This window comes from Sapajus apella, unplaced genomic scaffold (assembly GCF_009761245.1).
Source record: "Sapajus apella isolate SASKATOON/1434 unplaced genomic scaffold, GSC_monkey_1.0 scaffold19, whole genome shotgun sequence".
Taxonomy (NCBI): domain Eukaryota; kingdom Metazoa; phylum Chordata; class Mammalia; order Primates; family Cebidae; genus Sapajus; species Sapajus apella.
The window spans coordinates 1,498,196-1,516,798 of record NW_022436959.1 but is presented as its reverse complement, the minus strand read 5'-3'; the positions used below and the strand labels follow the sequence as shown (position 1 = coordinate 1,516,798).

At 40.7% G+C, this 18,603-nt stretch overlaps 1 protein-coding gene and 1 long non-coding RNA gene across 5 annotated transcripts in view; one reads left to right on the top strand and one right to left on the bottom strand.

Annotated features, from left to right (window-relative positions):
• AOAH (acyloxyacyl hydrolase) overlaps positions 1-18,603 on the bottom strand; it is a 191,842-nt gene that overhangs the window by 62,418 nt on the left and 110,821 nt on the right. For all 4 annotated transcript variants that reach the window (XM_032286786.1, XM_032286785.1, XM_032286788.1 and 1 more), the window contains one exon: positions 9,115-9,206. In XM_032286786.1, coding sequence (XP_032142677.1) covers positions 9,115-9,206 — 92 coding nt within the window. The remainder of the gene's footprint in view (positions 1-9,114; positions 9,207-18,603) is intronic.
• The window catches only part of LOC116557338, a 141,356-nt gene that overhangs the window by 87,255 nt on the left and 35,498 nt on the right, over positions 1-18,603 (top strand). The gene's annotated exons all lie outside the window — the stretch shown is intronic.

Below are 18,603 nucleotides of genomic sequence, written 5' to 3'. Positions count from 1 at the left end.
ATACGTCTGAAAAGATTAGTCGTGACATAGCAGATGGTTTTAATGACCTAAATGGCATTTCTCAAAGGATGCTCCATGAAACACCAGTTTCTTTGAAATTTTCTCATAAAGCATACATATAAATTCTACATAGTTCTGTGTTCAAATAAGTTTAGGAAATGTTTTATATTTTGTAGTCTTTTTTGAAGATATACAATGCTTTTTGGCATAGTAAAGGCTATAATAAGCCTTATACCAAATAAACTTGTTTCCCTTTATTTAAATTAACATTTCCAAAACTTATTTGACTTAACACATCTTTAAAAAAATGTGTGTTAGTACCTTTTAACATCTGTGGAATTCGTATTTCACGGAACAGTTTATGAAGAATATTGATGAATTATCTCTGTGATCTGTATTTAAGCATTGAGATAACCTAAAATCTCAAGTTCAGTTGGTTACAAAGTTTCTACTACAGAACTCTGAGAGTGTTCACTGACTTTGATCAATCTGGGTTGCAAAATTATATCATTCTGGGCCAAAATTCATATCAAGGTTTGACTTATCATTAGCCAAATTCTCTTCTTAGCAAATCTCCTCTTTGTTTCATTTTTCCCACTTGGCTGCTGAATTGATGTTTGTTTTAAATTCATTTTCTCCTATTAGTTGATTATGTGTGGCTAATATTTTAATGTTAATTATGTGATTTAATATTTTAATGAATTTTGCTAATTTCTTGTAGAACTCTTATTATAGGACATAAAAAAGGATGAGTTCATGTCCTCTGCAGGAATGTGGATAAAGCTGGAAACCATCATTCTCAGCAAACTGACACAAGAACAGAAAACCAAACACTGCATGTTCTCACTCATAAGGGGGTGTTGAACAATGAGAACACATGGACACAGGGAGGGAAACATCATGCATCGGGGCCTGTCAGGGGATGGTGGGCTAGGGGAGGGATAGCAGTGGGTGAGGTGATTGTGGAAGGACAGCATTGGGAGAAATACTTAATGTAGATGACAGGGTGGTGGATGCAGCAAACCATCATGGCACATGTATACCTATGTAACAAACCTGCACATTCTGCACATGTACACCAGAACTTAAAGTATTAAAAACAAACATACAAACAAACAAACAAGCAGAAGTTCTCAGACTTTTGCTCTCAGGACTTCACACTCTTAAAATTATTGAAGACCTCAGAGAGCTTTTGTTTATGTGAGTTAGAGCTATCAATGTTTATCATATTAGATGTTAAAATTGGGAAATTTAAATGTACATTTAATTTTCAATTTATTTTACATTAGTATACTAAACCCATTACCTGTTAACATGTCACTTTTTTCTGAAAAAAATATGTTTTCCAAAACTCTCCAAGAATGGCATTGTTTTACATTTTTGCAAATATTTTTAATGTCTGGCTTCATAGAAAACAGCTAGATTCATGTGCTTCGCATTCAGTCTGTTATGATGTTTCAGTGAAACTGTATTAAGAAACTCTGGGTTTGGCTGGGCACGGTGGCTCATGCCTGTAATCCCAGCACTTTGGGAGGCTGAGGCGGGTAGATTGCCTTAGCTCAGGAGTTTGAGACCAGCCTGGGTAACACAGTGAAAACCTGTCTCTACTAAAATACAAAAAATTAGCAGAGTGTGGAGGTGCACACCTGTAGTCCCAGCTACCCGAGAGGCTGAGGCAGGAGAATTGCTTGAACCCAGGAGGTAGAGGTTGCAGTGAGCTAAGATTGTGCCACTGTACTCTAGCCTGGGCGACAGAGCAAGACTCCGTCTCAAAAAAAAAAAAAAAAAAAAAGAAAAAGAAAATGCAGTATCTTTTTTTTTTTAAAGATAATTATGGATAGCTATCTTTGATTCTATACGAGAACTCAACAAGTAGTAGTTTCTTAAAGACTGATTAATTGCAAGGTTGAATCTGAAATTATATCAACGATATTTTATGCCTTGTTACATTAAAATGCATTGGTCTGTCTTGCACTTTTAATGAATCTTTTACTCATGCATTACCTTAATCATACACTAGTATTTTAAAAATATTGGTTCCTGAGTTATGAAGGTATTCCCAATGTTGATACATTTAATGCTACAACATCAAAAAAATAATATTTGTTAATATTGTTACATATCACATTAGGAGAGTCTTAGACTACTAGGAAACTGTGAAGTTCATACTAGAAGACCCAAATTTTCCAAAATTCAAATATTTTCTTTGAAAGCTCAAATTTTAAAATTAACAACCCAAACTGTCAATTATTTTCCTTGAAGCAACAAGCTCATTTTATTTATTTTAGATAAAATATCTGCCATACATCTAAGTCTGAAAAACCATGATTTGTTATCACGTAATTTTTCAGCAAAAATGGTGTTGCATGAAAAGTGAACTCAGCTCTCATCTCGTCTGCATAAGTGCTTTTCCCTAAGATAACTGTCATACTTGGTTAATTTATTATGCAGTACAAATGCTTTATGCATATTTCACATTTCATCAGATTAAATTATTTAAAAATCAATTTAATAAAATTAATAATGTGTTTTCTGCTTTGTACTACATGACATTTTTAAGGGAGGATGTGCCCCTCTTGTTTTGGGAGTGTGTGGAGGCGAAGAGCACGGTGACTATGAACAGTTTGGTACCAGTGCTTGATTCACACTAACGTGTCAACAGTTCTACCTACCCTTGCTTTTGTACCATCTGTACAAATGGCTACATAGCGAAAAGCCAAATGCTGTTTTAGTATTGTTATAAAAGTAGTTTTTTACCTATGGATCCCCTGAGAGGGTCTTAGAGACCCCCCAGGAGTCCATGGACCACACTTGGAGAACTGCTGCTATGGACACTATCCCACTCCGAGCCTCATCCAACTTCAGATGACCACCTCTCTGGTTAATTATTTGTTTTGCAAAGTATAATTATAATAGCGCTAATCATTTGCAATTGTATCACATGTTATTTGCGAATAATGGATTTAATAAGCTTATTAAGCCCATTAGTGTTTAGTACTTACAAGTCCTTTTTTGAAACATGAAATTAGGTTGGCAAATTTTAGCTGCAATTCCCTATTCTCCAGTTTTCTGGTTTTACTGCCCCAAGTGACTTGGTTCAGTGTTATACATTGCTTTTCAAAACTATTCTCTCATATAACATCTATTGGTTAGGAGAGAATAGATAACCTTTAACGCTTTGATTCTAGGACACCTCTCACTAAAGATGTGTTTAAATGCCCCTGAAGAGCATTATTGTGCCACTTATAACAATGGCTTTGTCTGAGCATTTGCTGTATCTTTGGTTCGATATGGAAAATTTAAGTTGGAGGCAGAGGGAGGAACATTTAATCTAGAAAATGTCATCTGGTTTGCACTCACTTACGCTAACTACAGATCTCAGTCTTACTTCTCCAGCTTGGTGTGATAATTTTGGTAGCTGCTTTTGGTTCTTTTGATCTTCATGGCTTTTTATGATGAATTTTAGCTTTTTACTTTTTTGAAAAAGCTCCGATTGCTGCCCTGTTTTTCACCTCTATCATTTATCCTTGGCCTGCAGAACCCTACTGACTGGAGTGGCCCCACCTTCAGAACAAGGGTATATGAACAGCCAGAAATGCTCAGTTTAGATGTGTTGGGTTCAGGTGGCTATTTTTGTTAAGGGCTTAGTTGCCTGCTTTCCTCTTTTGGGTCTGCTGGAGAGATATAGTAAACATAAAGGACAATAATGGAGTCCCATTTTTACTTAACAGCTGGTCAAACAGTCAATATCACACAGCACAGGGCTTGCTGTGCATGAGACTGCACTGTACCACAGGCTCTATACCTGGCCAAAGACTGTTCCAAGAACATCAGGCTCTGACCTATAAAATTAGCCATGTCTTGTCTCAAGGTACAGGCTAAAGAGTAGAGGAAGACAGAGTGAGTAGCAGAAGCAGGAGCATCTCTCTTGAACAATTTCCCTAGTACTTCTAAACCAAGAAGCATCATAAATAGGACCATCATGCCCAATAACCATGCCCCATGAGCATGGGAGAGAACTTCAGAGATCATCTAGTCCAACTCTATTTGAGCACGTAAATGAGGCTGAGGAATGCTAAATGTTCTACCCGAATAATACAGAATGAGCACCCTTGTAACTGAAAATACAGACTTCCTTTCACTCTGTCATGCTCACTCTGGAATTTTAGATGCTGCTTTCAAATAAGAAGTATTTCCTTCTTGTAAAAGTTTTGGTATTGTTGGCTGGATGCAGTGGCTCACGCCTGTAATCCCAGCACTTTGGGAGGCCGAGGAGGGTGGATCAGAAGGTCAGGAGTTTGAGACCAGCCTGGCCAACATGGTGAAACTCTGTCTCTACTAAAAATACAAAAATTAGCTGAGTGTGGTGGTGGGCACCTGTAATCCCAGCTACTTGGGAGGCTGAGGCAGGAGAATCGCTTGAACCCAGGGGGTGGAGGTTGTAGTGAGCCGAGATTACACCACTGCACTCCAGCCAGGCTGACAGAGTAAGACTGTCTGAAAAAAAAAAAAAAAAGTTTTGGTATTGTTTCCCATCCTTCTACATGTGTTATTAGATCTTTGGTTTCTTTAATGTAAGTAGGATTTTCTTATTATATGAATTGCTTTGGAAAGTGATCTGAATATGAAGTATTGTTTTAATCTTTAAAAAAATTTTTTTTTAATTTTTATTTTTTTAAAGACAGGGTCTTGTTCTGTTGCCCAGGCTGAAGTACAGTGACATGATCATAGCTCATTGCAATCTCAGCAATCTTGAACTCCCGGGCTCAAGCAATCCTCCCATCTCAGCCTCCCGAGTAGCTAGTACAAGTACATGCCACCATACCAGGCTAATTAAAAAAAAATTTTTTTTAAAGATGAGGTCTTGCTGTGTTGCTCAGACTGATCTCAAACTCCTGGCCTCCAGCAATCTTCCCACCTCAGACTCCTAGTAGCTATTTTTAATCTTGTAAAAACACGTTTTTCTTCCTATTTACAGTTATAGTGCTCTATTGCCAGGCTCTCAACATCCACAGATACTTCTTTTCTGCTTTTGACCTACTCAATTCATTCCTGAATCACACTGAAGAAAAATCCCAATGTATTATTTTAAGGAATATCACGTATGAATTTTCTGAAGCCCAGGAGTCAACAAAACAGGTTTTGTTAACATTGACTCAACTAAAAGAACTAAAGATTTGTGAAACTAATGGGTTACGTTTGTCATGTAATACATGCACATAATTTCAATTAAAGTCATACTCATCTCATGACGGGAATAATACATTTTGAGAGGACAAAGAGCATAAACAAAGAATGAAAGAGAAGGAGCCATTTTCTCCCCTGATGCTTTCACAAGTTACATTTTCCAAAGAACGCTGTTGATAGCCGTAGCACTAGGCTGATCATGATGGTAGAAAGCACATTCTAGAGATCCAGTTGAATCGAGAAATACACTAATTCTGTTGATAAGTATTTGGATTCAAGGGACATCTGCCCAAAATGCCCACAGGAGCTGTGAGAGGTGTCTACCTCTCAGAAATTCTGCCTGTAGCTCAATATTCTTTTCATTTTCCTGATTCCACAAGACAAGGACCTCCATCACATGCTAATCTCTTTGATATTTTTATATACTTTATAACTTTTCATTATTCTAATAAGGAGTTTGGCTTAGCACAGATTATCTGCAGGGATAATTTATGCAATGGTATATGGATAGTTTAGCTGTAACTACTGCTGTGAGGGACATAATGAGTGGTGATCCTATGCATGCAGTGTCATATTGCCTCTGTTTCTGCTTAATAGGGGAATACATTGCCACTCAGATTCCAAACAAAGAATTTCCTTTCCCATCAAAAGGAGTTGGTAGATTCTTCCCCATTCCAGCTGGGTGGCAGTGAACACAGGCACAGCACACAGTGCACTGTGCAAACACTTTTAAAATAGCTGGCAAAAAGAGCACTCTGAGAGGGACAGCTAGGAAGCTTAGGGCCCCACAAACACACAGAAAGGTAAGTTCCTACGGGGGAGGTGAACGACCAACTGTGGTGTGTGCCTCGTTAGAAATACAACAGCTAAGAACAGGACTTACAGTCAACATTGATGAAATTGCTTAAGCAGAATATGGTTTTTTTTGGTAAGCAGTAATAAAGAACCTAATACAAAAAGATACTAAGTCAACAAAGACTAGCTCAGGATACAGATGATTTTCACATAAGCTATACCTAGATGGTCACTTACTTTGTGAGATGGTGTCAGAATTTCTCTGCATAATTCTTATAAAAGTGAGAAACCATTCATGTTTGAAGACTCTCAACTTTTCCTCTCCTCTTACCCCATTGCCATGCTTTGATGGAGGATCCTGTTTACCTGCTGGGCTCTGATCAGGATGGTGGGTAGAAACTGCTGCAGGACTGGAGAGCTAGTAAGATTTTACACTGATAAGGGAGTAAGGGAGTACTCCCTTATCAGTACTCGCTGGTAGGAGGACAGAACAGATGCAGGAAGGAAGAGGGAGCTTTCCCTCTCATCCACCAACAGAAACTAAAAACAACTGAACGGAATCTGTTTGGGAGCAGGAGCTAAGTGTGGGTCAAGTTTTGGGGAAGTTTAGATTCAGGAAATACAGGGCAACTACTGAGCTGTAAGTAGAAAGAGATGAGGAAACACATTTTTATCAGTTTTGCTGGGCATGGTGAGTATATTCTTCTTTCGTTCCTTGAGTGACTCCAGTAAAGATTTAAACTACTTGGAAATTAATTTTAAACATCGGATTGTTATTTCTTTTATGGCAACTTCATGGGGCCAAAAAGTAGTTGAGATTTATAGAGTCAATATGTAAAAATTTAAGCTTTCATTGAAGGTACAGTAAGCTGTGTTCATTGTTCATACATGACTAATTCTGTTATTGTCATAAAAGCCTTGATTGAGAGAAAATTCCAGATATTTTTATTGAGAGATGGCTAGACTGGTTGGAGGGTAGGTAAACATATATATTTTTTTCTTTTCTGATATTGACATCAAAGAGATGTCCAAGGTTCTATCTTCCATAAACCTGCTGTGGCTGGGTTATCTCTGGATATGTTCCAGATAAAGACAACAGAGGCTGTAGAAGAGGAAAGAGGGGACTGAGACTGGGGTTCAGGAGGTCCCGGACATCTGGGCATACTGGGACCCTAAGGAGGCATGTGATTGGTGGCTGAAACAGTGCAGGCCACACCTCTACATGGGGAGGACTTCTTTGGTTCTTAGGTATTTCCCCATCCCATAGATATACTCTCACACAGAGAGACAATGGTTAGAGTGAGCCATATTCCCACACAAAGAATAAAAACAACACAAAGTTTGGGAGTTGTGGGCCAAATTATGGGAGGCAAGAACAGATCTTTGTTATGATATGACACAAGGTTCTGTGAAAACAGACCCTGCCACTGTTGGCTGAACAACCTTGGTCAAGATTCTTATTCTGCCTATTTGCCCTTGGATTCCCTCAACTGCAAAGGCAGAGAACAAAACCCCCTCACAAGGAGGTTAAACAAGAGAATCTCTATATGAACTCAGTAAATGCTTGGCATATAGTTACTTCTTACTTCTCAAAGTTACTTCTTACTATCCCTATTAGTAAGTATTTTAGTATTTTTATGCTAATGACAAGGACTAGCCTTTTTAAAAAAAACGTGATTAAGCTTGAAAACTTATAACTACACTGGAAAACGCATCTTTAGTTTTCCCTATATTCACAGATGATGTCTACATAAATATGAATATGTTTCCCTGAAGGCTAGTTATCGTTCCTAGTTTCTTCTATACGCATTTCATCACCCCAGTATCCTGTGTGTTTTCCCCCAAAGGAAGTGGCTGCTCATCACTTCCCTGAGCTCTTTCTCCTCAGAGCCCGGCGGCTCTCTCTGTGGGAGACCTGTCATTGGTACATCTCCCTTGCATTACCATTATCAGTTCACTTGTCTCAACTGCCTTACTTGATTGTAATTGACTACAAAGATGGGACAAGCCTTATTTACCTTTAAATGAACACCTGCAACATTAGTGCTTGGTTAGGTGGTACTTAAGAAATATTTTTAAAGTAAATGAGTAAAGATCATCAAATAAATATTCATGGTACGCAGCATCCTTTGTTCATTAGAATAACTGCTTGTTAAAATGATTAATGTCTGTCCCTTAGGGGTGTTCCTACTCCTTACAGATTTGGGTAAATCTTGCCCCATGCATACTTGCCCTCCTCACAGTTCTCATGGCTTATCTCATGGTCCATTCCAGGCTTCTGGTGTTGTTGCCTGAGTCAGAGAGGGGCTTCCTAGTTGGTTCTGTCCGGCCTTTAGACCTAAAAGCAAACTTCTACTCTTTCTTCTTTTTTTACACTTGGAAGCCATTCATTTGCCACATTCCTTGCGCTTATTAACTGTCATAAATGTTTAGGGGATGTTGGGAGAGAAATTACCTCTCATATCTGTGACATTCTCCCATCCAAGTACTAACCAGGCCCTGCTTAGCTTCCAGAGAGCAGACAAGATCTGGTGTATTCAGGGTGGGATGGCCATAGACTCATATCTGTGGTTTTCTACCATGTTAGGGACACTTGCAAAGTTTCACCAGCATCACAGGTGTCCCTGCCAGGTATAGCCCTGGGAAGCAGACCACAGATCTTAACACCCAGGCATATGTAGTGAATTGGGTTTGCGTGTCACTCAAACTCATCAGGCCTGGTCTCTACCTACAAATCTTGGGCATTAAAGCCAGGATGATTCCAGGACCTTGAGAAGTACCAACTGGCTTCAGCCATTATCTTTATAAATATTAATTTCTGAGAATAAGTAATCAAGTAAACTTTGTTTTACCTTGGATTAGAAAATTTCAGTGATGTGTTTAGTATTTTTCATCAGAAGTAAACTATGGAACCCCACCCCACCCTACCCATAGCAGGAATATGCGCTTCTTACCAGCACTGCTAAAATGCAATTTGCTTTACATCCTACTGTATGGTGGATGAACTTGAATTCATGTTTTAGAAGCAGTTCTCAACAATTCTTATTTCAATATCTTGGGAGCAAGCCCCATCTCTTGTTCTTTCCTTACACAGATGTATTAAGATGTCTGAGGGTATGCAAACACACTTACCCAACAGTGGAGTCCAGAAATCCTGTAGCACCAGAGAGCTGGGGCCAGTCGAGCTCATCAGTAAGAGCTGTTGGTAGACTGATGAAGGAGTTCTAAGGAAAACAATAAAGTAGCGATTTTCAAAATGGTCATTTATTTTCTAAAGGTAGTAAGAAAAGTCATTGCCTGAGCATTGCTCTCTGTCTGTCTCCCGCTGTCAATCTCTCTCTTTAAGGGCTTTTGGTATTCAAGGTAGATGCCTCTGAACCTTAGACTTTATCAGAGAAGTCACAGTGATCAGCACCACCCTTGACCTGGCTTCTACTCAATTCCTGTGAAACATGCAGAACATTTGGCATCTCAGACATTCAAGAGGGATGCTTCAGCAGACGGATAAACTTCCCACTCTTATATTTGCTGAGATTTCCTCCATTTTTCAGTTTAGGCCATCAGAAAGTCAATCATCTGAAAAGTAATTAATCTGAAAAATAATGCCCAAGCCCTCAGAAAAAATACCTTCTCTGAGTTCAAAGCTATGGCCTCAGTCATTAAGGTGGTGCCCTCTGACCTTCTTCGGGGTCTCAGACATTTTTGAGAATCTAATTATGGTTCCTTTCCACACAATAATGCACATTGGTGTGTGATTTCAGGAGGTTCACAGACCCCCTGCAACTCCTGCACAATTTGTCAAGAACTCCTGATACAAAATGTTGACAAAAATAGGATTCATTTGAACCACATTTCTATGGCTTGTGCAAAATCAGCAAAGAGAAATGTGATGAGCTACAACCTCTTAGTGCTCTTTTTATGAGTGACTTCTGGGACAAATCTCTCCTGTGGTCTAATTTTTAGAAAAAGCTTATCTAAATTGGTATGTTTGGAATAGGGCTGCCAGATTTAGCAAATAAAAATAAAGGGTGCCAGCCAGGTGCTGTGGCTTGTGCCAGTAATCCCAGCACTTTGGGAGGCTGAAGCAGGAGGACTGCTTGAGCCCAGGAGTTTGGGACCAGCCTAGGCCACACAGGTTAACTCGGTTTCTACAGAAATAAAACAAATTAGTTAGGTGTGGTGGCATGTGCCTGTGGTCCCAGCTACAGGGGAGGCTGAGTCAGGAGGATTGCTTGAGCCCAGGATGTCGAAGCTGCAGTGAGCCATGGTCGTGCTGCTGTACTCCAGCCTGGACAACAGAGCAAGACTCTGTCTCAAAAATAAATAAATAAATACATAAACAATAAAGGATACCCAGTTAAGTTTGAATTTCAGGCAAATGAGGAATAATTTTTTAGATAAGTATGTCTCATGCAATGGTTGGAACATATACTGGAAAAATTTGTTATTTGTCTGAAATTTGAATTTGACTGGGTATCTTGTATTTTATCTGGACATCCTTCTTTGGATAAAACCTTTAAAAGCCAATATTCTCATTTTGCCTTAGCTAACAGGAAGCCTCTGTGAGTGGTTGCAAGAAGCTTCCGCATTTTTCAATATTGAAAACCCATGTTCCCTTTGGGTAAACATGAAAACCTTGAGTCTTCCTTTAACGGTATTTTAAAATTTAAAGTAAGTTAAAGTAATGTCTAAAGACAAGTGCATCAAAGCAATTGTGGTTTTAACACAATTTTCCAAATGGCACATTCCCCTGCCTCCTGCTTTTCCTCACCCATAAAGATTCCTCTCCTAAGGAGACTCTGATGCTAGAGGCTGTGAGGGAAAGAAAAGCCATTCACTTCTTGAAAATGTGTCTTTATTGTTCTTTCTTATTACAAAGTAGTACATAGGTTTGTTTTAGAAACACAAACATTATAGTCATTTACAATGGAGAAATGAAAGCCCCCCATCACCTTCCCCTAAGAGATAACTCTTGTGAGATAACCATGTATAACATTTTGTGTCATACATAGAACAGTTTATATATGAAATCTACCATAAATCTTTAAACTGGGAAAAACTCAATTCTCCTACTTTCAGAGAGACAGAGGACGAGTACTCCAAATAAACAAAATACAAATTTATATTTCTCAATTGTGGACTGTTATGGGTTGAATTATATTTCTCAAAAAGGTATGCTGAAGTCTTAACTCCGCCCCCCCACCTCAGAATATGACTTTGTTTGGAAATAGAGTGGTTGCAGATGTAACTGATTAAGAGGACATCATACTGGAATAAGATGGGCCCCCAATCCAGTATGATTGGTGCTTACAGGAAGAGGAAGAAGAGGCGGAAACAAAGACACAGGGGAAGGCCATGCATGGTGGAGGCAGAGGTTCGAATGATGCTTCCACAATCCAGTTAATGGCAAGGATTGCCAGCTGTCATGAGAAGCTGGAAGAGAGGCGTGGAATACATGTTTTCGCAAACCCCCAGGGAGGAACTAACCCTGCTGACATCTGGATCTCAGACTTGCAGCCTCCAGAATTCTGGGGCAATCAATGTCTGTTGTTTCCAGACACCCAGCTTGTGGTGCTTTGATATGGCAGCCAAGGAAACTAATACATGGCCTAAATTGGGCAATATGCTTGTTGTTTTTATCATCCAAAGGGCTAAGACATGAATCCCTTTACTATGTTTACTTTCAAAATAAGTCCTAGAACAAACAAATGTGTTCAAATGCAGCAGTCATCCCATGCTGTATATTTTCTGTGGGTCCCTGAGCTGCTTCTGCTCCTCCTTTTTCAATTGCCTCTATGAAATCCCTGTCCTTATTCTTATTCTAAGTGTGATTGCCAGCACAGTGAAGTCTGGAAGAGGGAGGGGGGTGTTCAGCAAGTATGGCATCCTGGTATGCACCTGTATTAATGATAATTTAACTTCTTCAAAGAACCAAAAACAACCCCATGGAAAGAAGGCTCCCAGTAAATCACTGAGGATCATGCAGTCTCAGTGATCGGTACTTTGTCACCTCTGAGCATTCAGTGTCCACTGCTTTCTGCTCAAAACTCCACCGTTACTGTGACTCAGCTGTTCTCTTTTTGAGTTTCTATTTCTCCTGCCACTATAAAGCAAAACTTTTCTCTGTGTTTTATCTTATTTTTCCCTACATCTTTCTGCTTACAATGTGTGTTTACTGTAGGATTTGAGAATATTCAATTCTGCCAGACAAGACCTGAAAAACAAATAGAATGGATGAAACTCACAAGGTACGTTTAGCAGAGATAGTGAGTAAGCAAGTGGCTTGTGGGATGCAGGCAGAATTTATGAGCTGTATTGAGTCAGTAACCTGCAAAACACATTGAAACGTGAAAGAATGATTCAGTTCTTTTCCACCCCACTCCCTCACCTTTTTCTCTGTCATCTGTGCAATGGCAACTCCAGGCTTGGGAAATTGGGTGAGGAACTAGGTTTTTGATTTTGTCTGGGTCTGCTCTACCTTTCACAGGAAGGAGTTAGACAAAAACTATGCAGGCACAGGATGCTCTCTGTAACCTGGGACGCTAATTGAGAGGGAAATAATTTGGAAGTTTGCCAGCAAAGTAGAGAAAGGGCTTTGCTCTAGAAATGGGGTGAACCGTCTTCTATGTCTGGGTCTACAAATACAAAGAAGAAACACAAATCAAGAAAACTCTATATTGGATCTGATATCACTTGAAATAGGTTCCACACCCCCTGCAGCCTTCATTCTTGGTGAGGGGTGGGTGATGAAGTTCTTGTCTTCAGTGGTGGAAGACGGGATGTTGAGAGGAGGGGTAGGGTAGGTGAGAAAATGGCAGGCAATCTTGTCTTGGGAAGTGGGGTCTCCATGTTCCCTATATTCTCCAAGCTCAGTCTCTCTGGATCAATCTGAAGAAATAGGGCTCAGCTACCTGGGAGATTCCTGGAATCCTTGCTGTTATTTTGGACACTGCAGTCAGCCTTGGAATCATCCCCATCAGGATTTAAACTGGAGTGGACAGTGGCTGGTGCTGAATCACAACTGGGGCCAGGGTGAGTTTGTATTCCTCAGCGAGAGCACTGGAAGGCCCAGGCAGACCAGTTGCATAGATTTATCCTGGTCACTCGATTAATCTCAAAATATAGCAAACCTGTGCTTTCCTGGTTGAACGTTTTGGACTTCACCTCTGGTGTTAAGCCAAGGTTTTACTGTTATTAGTGTGCAGAATTGGGGAAGATATATTTCAGTTTCAGCATGTCCGATGGCTATAGAAATATTACCTTATTTACTTCAAAAAGACTGTGGGGAAGACCAAAAGACACAGTCAGAAGCAAGTTGACAAGTCAGAGCCCTACTACGTGAACTGTCATGTTCAGGACAGACCACCTAATATCCCTTTCCAAGTGGACAGATTTAAAAGAAGTGACATTTATTTGCCAGATAATAGAAAAGATTTGAGCAGACCAATAGAAGCCTTGGCATATTTTTTCTTCCTTAGTAAATTTGGTAGATAAAAATGAAAAGTAGTGGCTTTTTATTAATAGCAAATGTTTTATAGGCCCTAGCAAAAAGAGAATGTTTAAGTCCTATCACATTAAACAGTAAAAGCCTTATTCACACAACATTATATCCAAGATATTTCAGGCATTTGAGGCAGGAGGAATGCAAATTAAGATTTTCCTCATTAACTCCTGCTTATTCCTCTTGAGTATTTACATTCTCAGGAAATGCGTCTTAAATGTACCTTAAATGTACATATATGAAAAAGGCTGAATATTTACCAAGAAAAATTTTCCAAATTTAAAGAGCATGAGCAAACTAGTGAGTGTTAGATCACTGGCACATTGTTTCAAAATTTCTTCTGACCTTTATCAATGATAGATATTTGTTTTTATGGCATAGTTGGCACATGTATACTATTTTGTGTAATATTTTCATTTAACGTTACCCTGTGTATGGGTATTATGTGTGTATTTCCATGCATTGAGAAAGCCCACTGGTTCCCATTTTGATGGATAATTAGTAAATACAATAATTTGAATTTGGTAATATTTTAAGCTCTAACTTCAACAAGCAATTGACGTTGGAGTTTCTATTCTTTTCTTTTCTTTTTTTCTTTTTTTTTTTTTTTTGGAGGCAGAGTCTCGCTCTGTCACCAGGCGCCAGGCAGGAGTGCAGTGGCGCAATCTCAGCTCACTGCAACCTCCGCCTCCAGGGTTCAAGCAATTCTCCTGCCTCAGCCCCTGAGTAGCTGGGATTACAGGCAAGCACCACCAAGCCCAGCTAATTTTTGTATTTTAGTAGAGACAGGGTTTCACTTTGTTGGCCAGGATGGTCTTGGTCTCTTGACTTCGTGATCCGCCCACTTTGGCTTCCCAAAGTGCTGGGATTATAGGTGTGAGCCACTGCGCCCGGCCCTGATGTTGGAGTTTCTTAAAGCTTTGTTGTATGTGAGAAAGACAATAATGACACCAGTCCCTCATTCATCTGATTCTACCAGTCTTCCGGCAACACAGGGAGCATCCTGAGTGCCTTTCCTTCACTGTTTACATTTGGGCTCTCTCCATTTTGCACTGCCGTGGACAATTAGCACAGTATATTCTCTTTGGACAATTGTGGACAATTTTCTGTTACATGTACCTGCGTAAGACCTGAATTGATTATTTTCAAACAGTACAAAGTGACTTGGAGGAATCTAAGTAACCACTGTTGGAAAAAGATGAAAAATATCATCGCTAGTTAAATAAGCATTGCTTTACCCATTCCCCAGCATTAAACTCTCAAAGCAGATGGGTGATTGTTACTTTACCAAAAGAAGAAAATAGCTCTTGGATTGGTATTTTTAATAATGCAGGAGAGTTTCAAGGCCTGAGAATCAGAGACAAGGGTAACCTGCTTAGAGTTGGGACCATGGGTCTCCCAGTTCCGCTGGTTGGCTCCTTCTCCATCTGTCCTGCAGTGGAGCTTGCAGAAGGTAAGCGGGGTTCCTCCTGCTTTCTGCCTGTCAGTCCCACCGTGCCACCATACGGCCTCCCACCTGCTCAGGTCCCCACCCCCCATCACCCTCATGCCTTCCTGTGTGAACACCACGTTATGCAACTCTCAGAGCCCTCCTTGGCCCTCACACACACTTTCCTGCCCTACTCCCATTCTGTAGCCTTTGCTACATGAATCTGTCCTATAAATAAATGTCTACTTATTCATGATGCTTGGATGTGCTGTTTCCTAGATAATTTGCATTTTAAGCCAGGGTGGGGAAGGGAACTAATACTGTGTTTCCCTAATGTGCCAGGCACTGAGACAGGGAACTTGCATAAATTGTTCAATTCAATTATACAACTCTATGAGGGAGTCTTCCTCCCTCTTCTCCTTCCTCTCTCCCTTCTACAAATGCTTTAGAGCAACTACCATGTATCAGGTTGGATATTCCCTCTAATAAAGAACAAGTACTCACACCTCAGACAAACAGCAGCAAATTAAATAACCAACCTTTAACCTGTGAGAGGCTCTGGGAGGGCCCCTCTTATGATGGGCACCTCCTCTTGTTGATTCAGGACCCTGGAGGACTTCTGTATTTTCTGTTTTTGGAAGAATCCCTTATGCAGGACAGTACAGGGCCCAGGACTGCTCTGGTTTGAACTCAGAGGGGGTCTGGATGACTTGCCAAGGTCATAGATCTGGTAAATAGTAAGGCTGGGATTTGAGCCCAGGCTCTGGTGGAACCAGAAAGGGAGAGGAATAGAGCAGGTAGGGTTGGCACCATCCTTAGCTTTCCGTAGCCCACTTGTATCTGGTCCTTGCTTTGCCCTCAAGCTGCCAAATTCCAAAAAATCACAGAATGTGCCAAGCTGGGCTTCATGTTCTTGAACATGAGGCTTCCTGGTTGCCTGTTGAGGAGGAAGTCTCCCAGATACTGCTTTGGGTAAAAAGTTCAGAAGTCCACAGATGACTGGAGAACTGCTGCCATCTTTTCTTTCCCTCTTTCTCTTTTATGTAGGCCATGTCTAACTTATAAAGAGTGCAGAATGAATATTTTGGAGACAAATATTGAAACAACATGTGACCCTACACAGCAACCCACACAGACCCTATTCTTCTGCACCCAGGGCCTGTCTGGCCTGACCTATCCCAGGGAAAGGCTTCCAGGGAGATGTCGCACACCACTGCCCTGGAGGTCTGTCTTCCAGTGAGGCCTGGCAGATGAAGTTCTGGGAGAAGGGAGAGTGGATATATCATGTGGTTTCTGCCTCCGTCATCTCAGGCTTAACTAGATTAGGTAGCACAGTTCTCATAAACTAAGGGTTTAATATAGACAACTTCAAGAAAGCAATTTAACTCTGTGCATTTGATTTGTAAACCTTATAATCTTCCATGCAGTGAGATGAGTGTCATATTGAGGGAAAGTCCCCATGGCCCTATGATTCATCATACACACACAGGCACGCAGAGGAAAAGAGGAAGGGAGGGTGGGGGAGGGGGAGAGGGAGAAACATCAGGCACCAGACTGTGCTGGGCACTCTGTTGAACATCATACCTGGCAGCTGTGGGCTCCTCCTTCATGGGACTCATCATCTAGAGAGGCACAGACAATAAACACTTCCCATCTGAGTAACCTAAAAGCCTTTCCTTAACGCTTCTGTGCCTAAATTTCACTACTAATAAAAATGGCTTAATAATGGTGCCTATCTCATTGAGTGGATGAGAGAATTAGAAAAGATAATCCATGCACGACGTTTAGACTTGTAAGAGCTCGATAAAAGTTGGCCGTTAGTAGTATTAAGGGCAGTCCAGAGTACTGTGTCAGTACCTAGAAGGGACATCTGTCCCAAATGTGGGGCTTTCAAGAAAGGAATCTTGAAGGAAGGCTTATCTAATGCGTGAGTCCTGGAAGGCTAGGAAGAGAGAACCAAGCACAGAGGGGTAGGGGGAAAATAGTTCCAGCATTGCTAACACTGCACGCAAAACCTCAGGGTCAAATTCATCACATCATGTCCAAAGGAGACCAAGAGACACCAAGTATTACAGTTACATGTTTTCAGGTAACAGGTAACCCCAAATTTAGTGATTTAAATTGTACCACACACCAGAAGACCAGTAGCAATAACTGCTCAGCACCTGGTATGCTGCCTATTCCATGCACATTTCACTTCAGTGAAATAAGTCATTTTCAGTAGAAAATTTCCTCTTTGACCCTCTGCCAGTCCAAAAGCTTATGAGGGCAGTGGATAAGCAGTCAAAGAAAGAATTCTAGCAAAATATGACCAGTAAATACAAAGAGGACAAAATGGTATGTAACACTCATTATTTCATCATTTTGCTTGAATATAGTTCTTTTTATTTATTTATTTTTTACCTTGTCAGCTCCTCTTAGTTTCCTTCTTTCCCCTTTCTATTATTTATTACTTAAGCTCTAACCCTATGATTTATTTATTCAATGAGTGAGTCAAGGGATGCATTTCTTTTCCTGCTGCATTCCAAATGAGAACACATTGTACAGTTAAACTCCTTCTACTAAATTCCCTTCCTTCTATTGTTTTTTTTTTTTTCCAGGGTGATTGAAGTACTTTTTCTAGATTCATAAAAGCAAGGAAACAAGAGTATAAAATATCCTTCTCATAGACAGAGATAACCACAAGTCAATTCTTTTGTAAGGCCAGTGAAACAAATTCTTTCACAAACAGAAAAAAAAATCCTCCAAGGTCCAGAAACGAGCAAGAAGAGGTACACATCCTAGAAGCTGACTCTTCTAATACCTTTGATTCTGTAAAAGTTCAGTCATTTCTGAAACAGCCAGACTGCAATTTGTCTGGGATGTGGGTAGTTAACTGGAATTTGACATCAAAGAAGTCCAAGGTCAAGTTACAGAGGGGAAAGTGGAGAAGATCTCAGTGGGGCCACCTACTCACCGGACTCACTTGGGCTCTTGTTGCCCGTTACCACGATCATAAATGATGATCTCATTTTCTTCCTCTCCTCTCTTTCACTTTATACCAAGAGGCTATCCCAGAGCCTTGCCATTTCACCCCTCTGGGCATACACTTCTGCTGGCCCCAGGTGACTCAGCAGCCTTTGGCCAGGGGACCTGCCTCATCACTCTCTTCCTACATCTTTGGTAGTGTTTCCCAGAATCTCATAGGTAGCTTATTTAAAGTGAAGATCCTGATTGGGTAGGTTTGTGGTGGGGCCCTAGAATCTCATTTCGAATAATGCCCTACATGACTGCAATGACCGGCCACGTATGGAAAACCTAATCCACAGGCTACTGTTAGCTATTCAGTGTTGTCTTCCACCGCAGGGAACCTCCATGTCCCCAACCTCTCCTGACAGCCCTCCTCTCCCCACTGCTTCAACCACCTGGATCCCCTGAACCCACCCCTACCCCCTCAGACTTCCAGTTCTCATCATAAGCTCTTCCTCTGACTCCCCTGTCTTGACTGCTCAGTTTCTGCTCCTCAGCCAAGAGTTGGCTACGTCTGGACTTCCTCTCAGAGCCTCCCTCACCTGCCTTGGCCTTTCTCTGTTAGGTGTCCTCTTCTAGGTCGCATGGTAGCTTGTGCATGCCTAGATAATTGCACCGAACCTTCTAGCACTAGGGCAGGGGCTGGCAAACTTTTTCTGTAAAGGATTAGACCGTAATTATT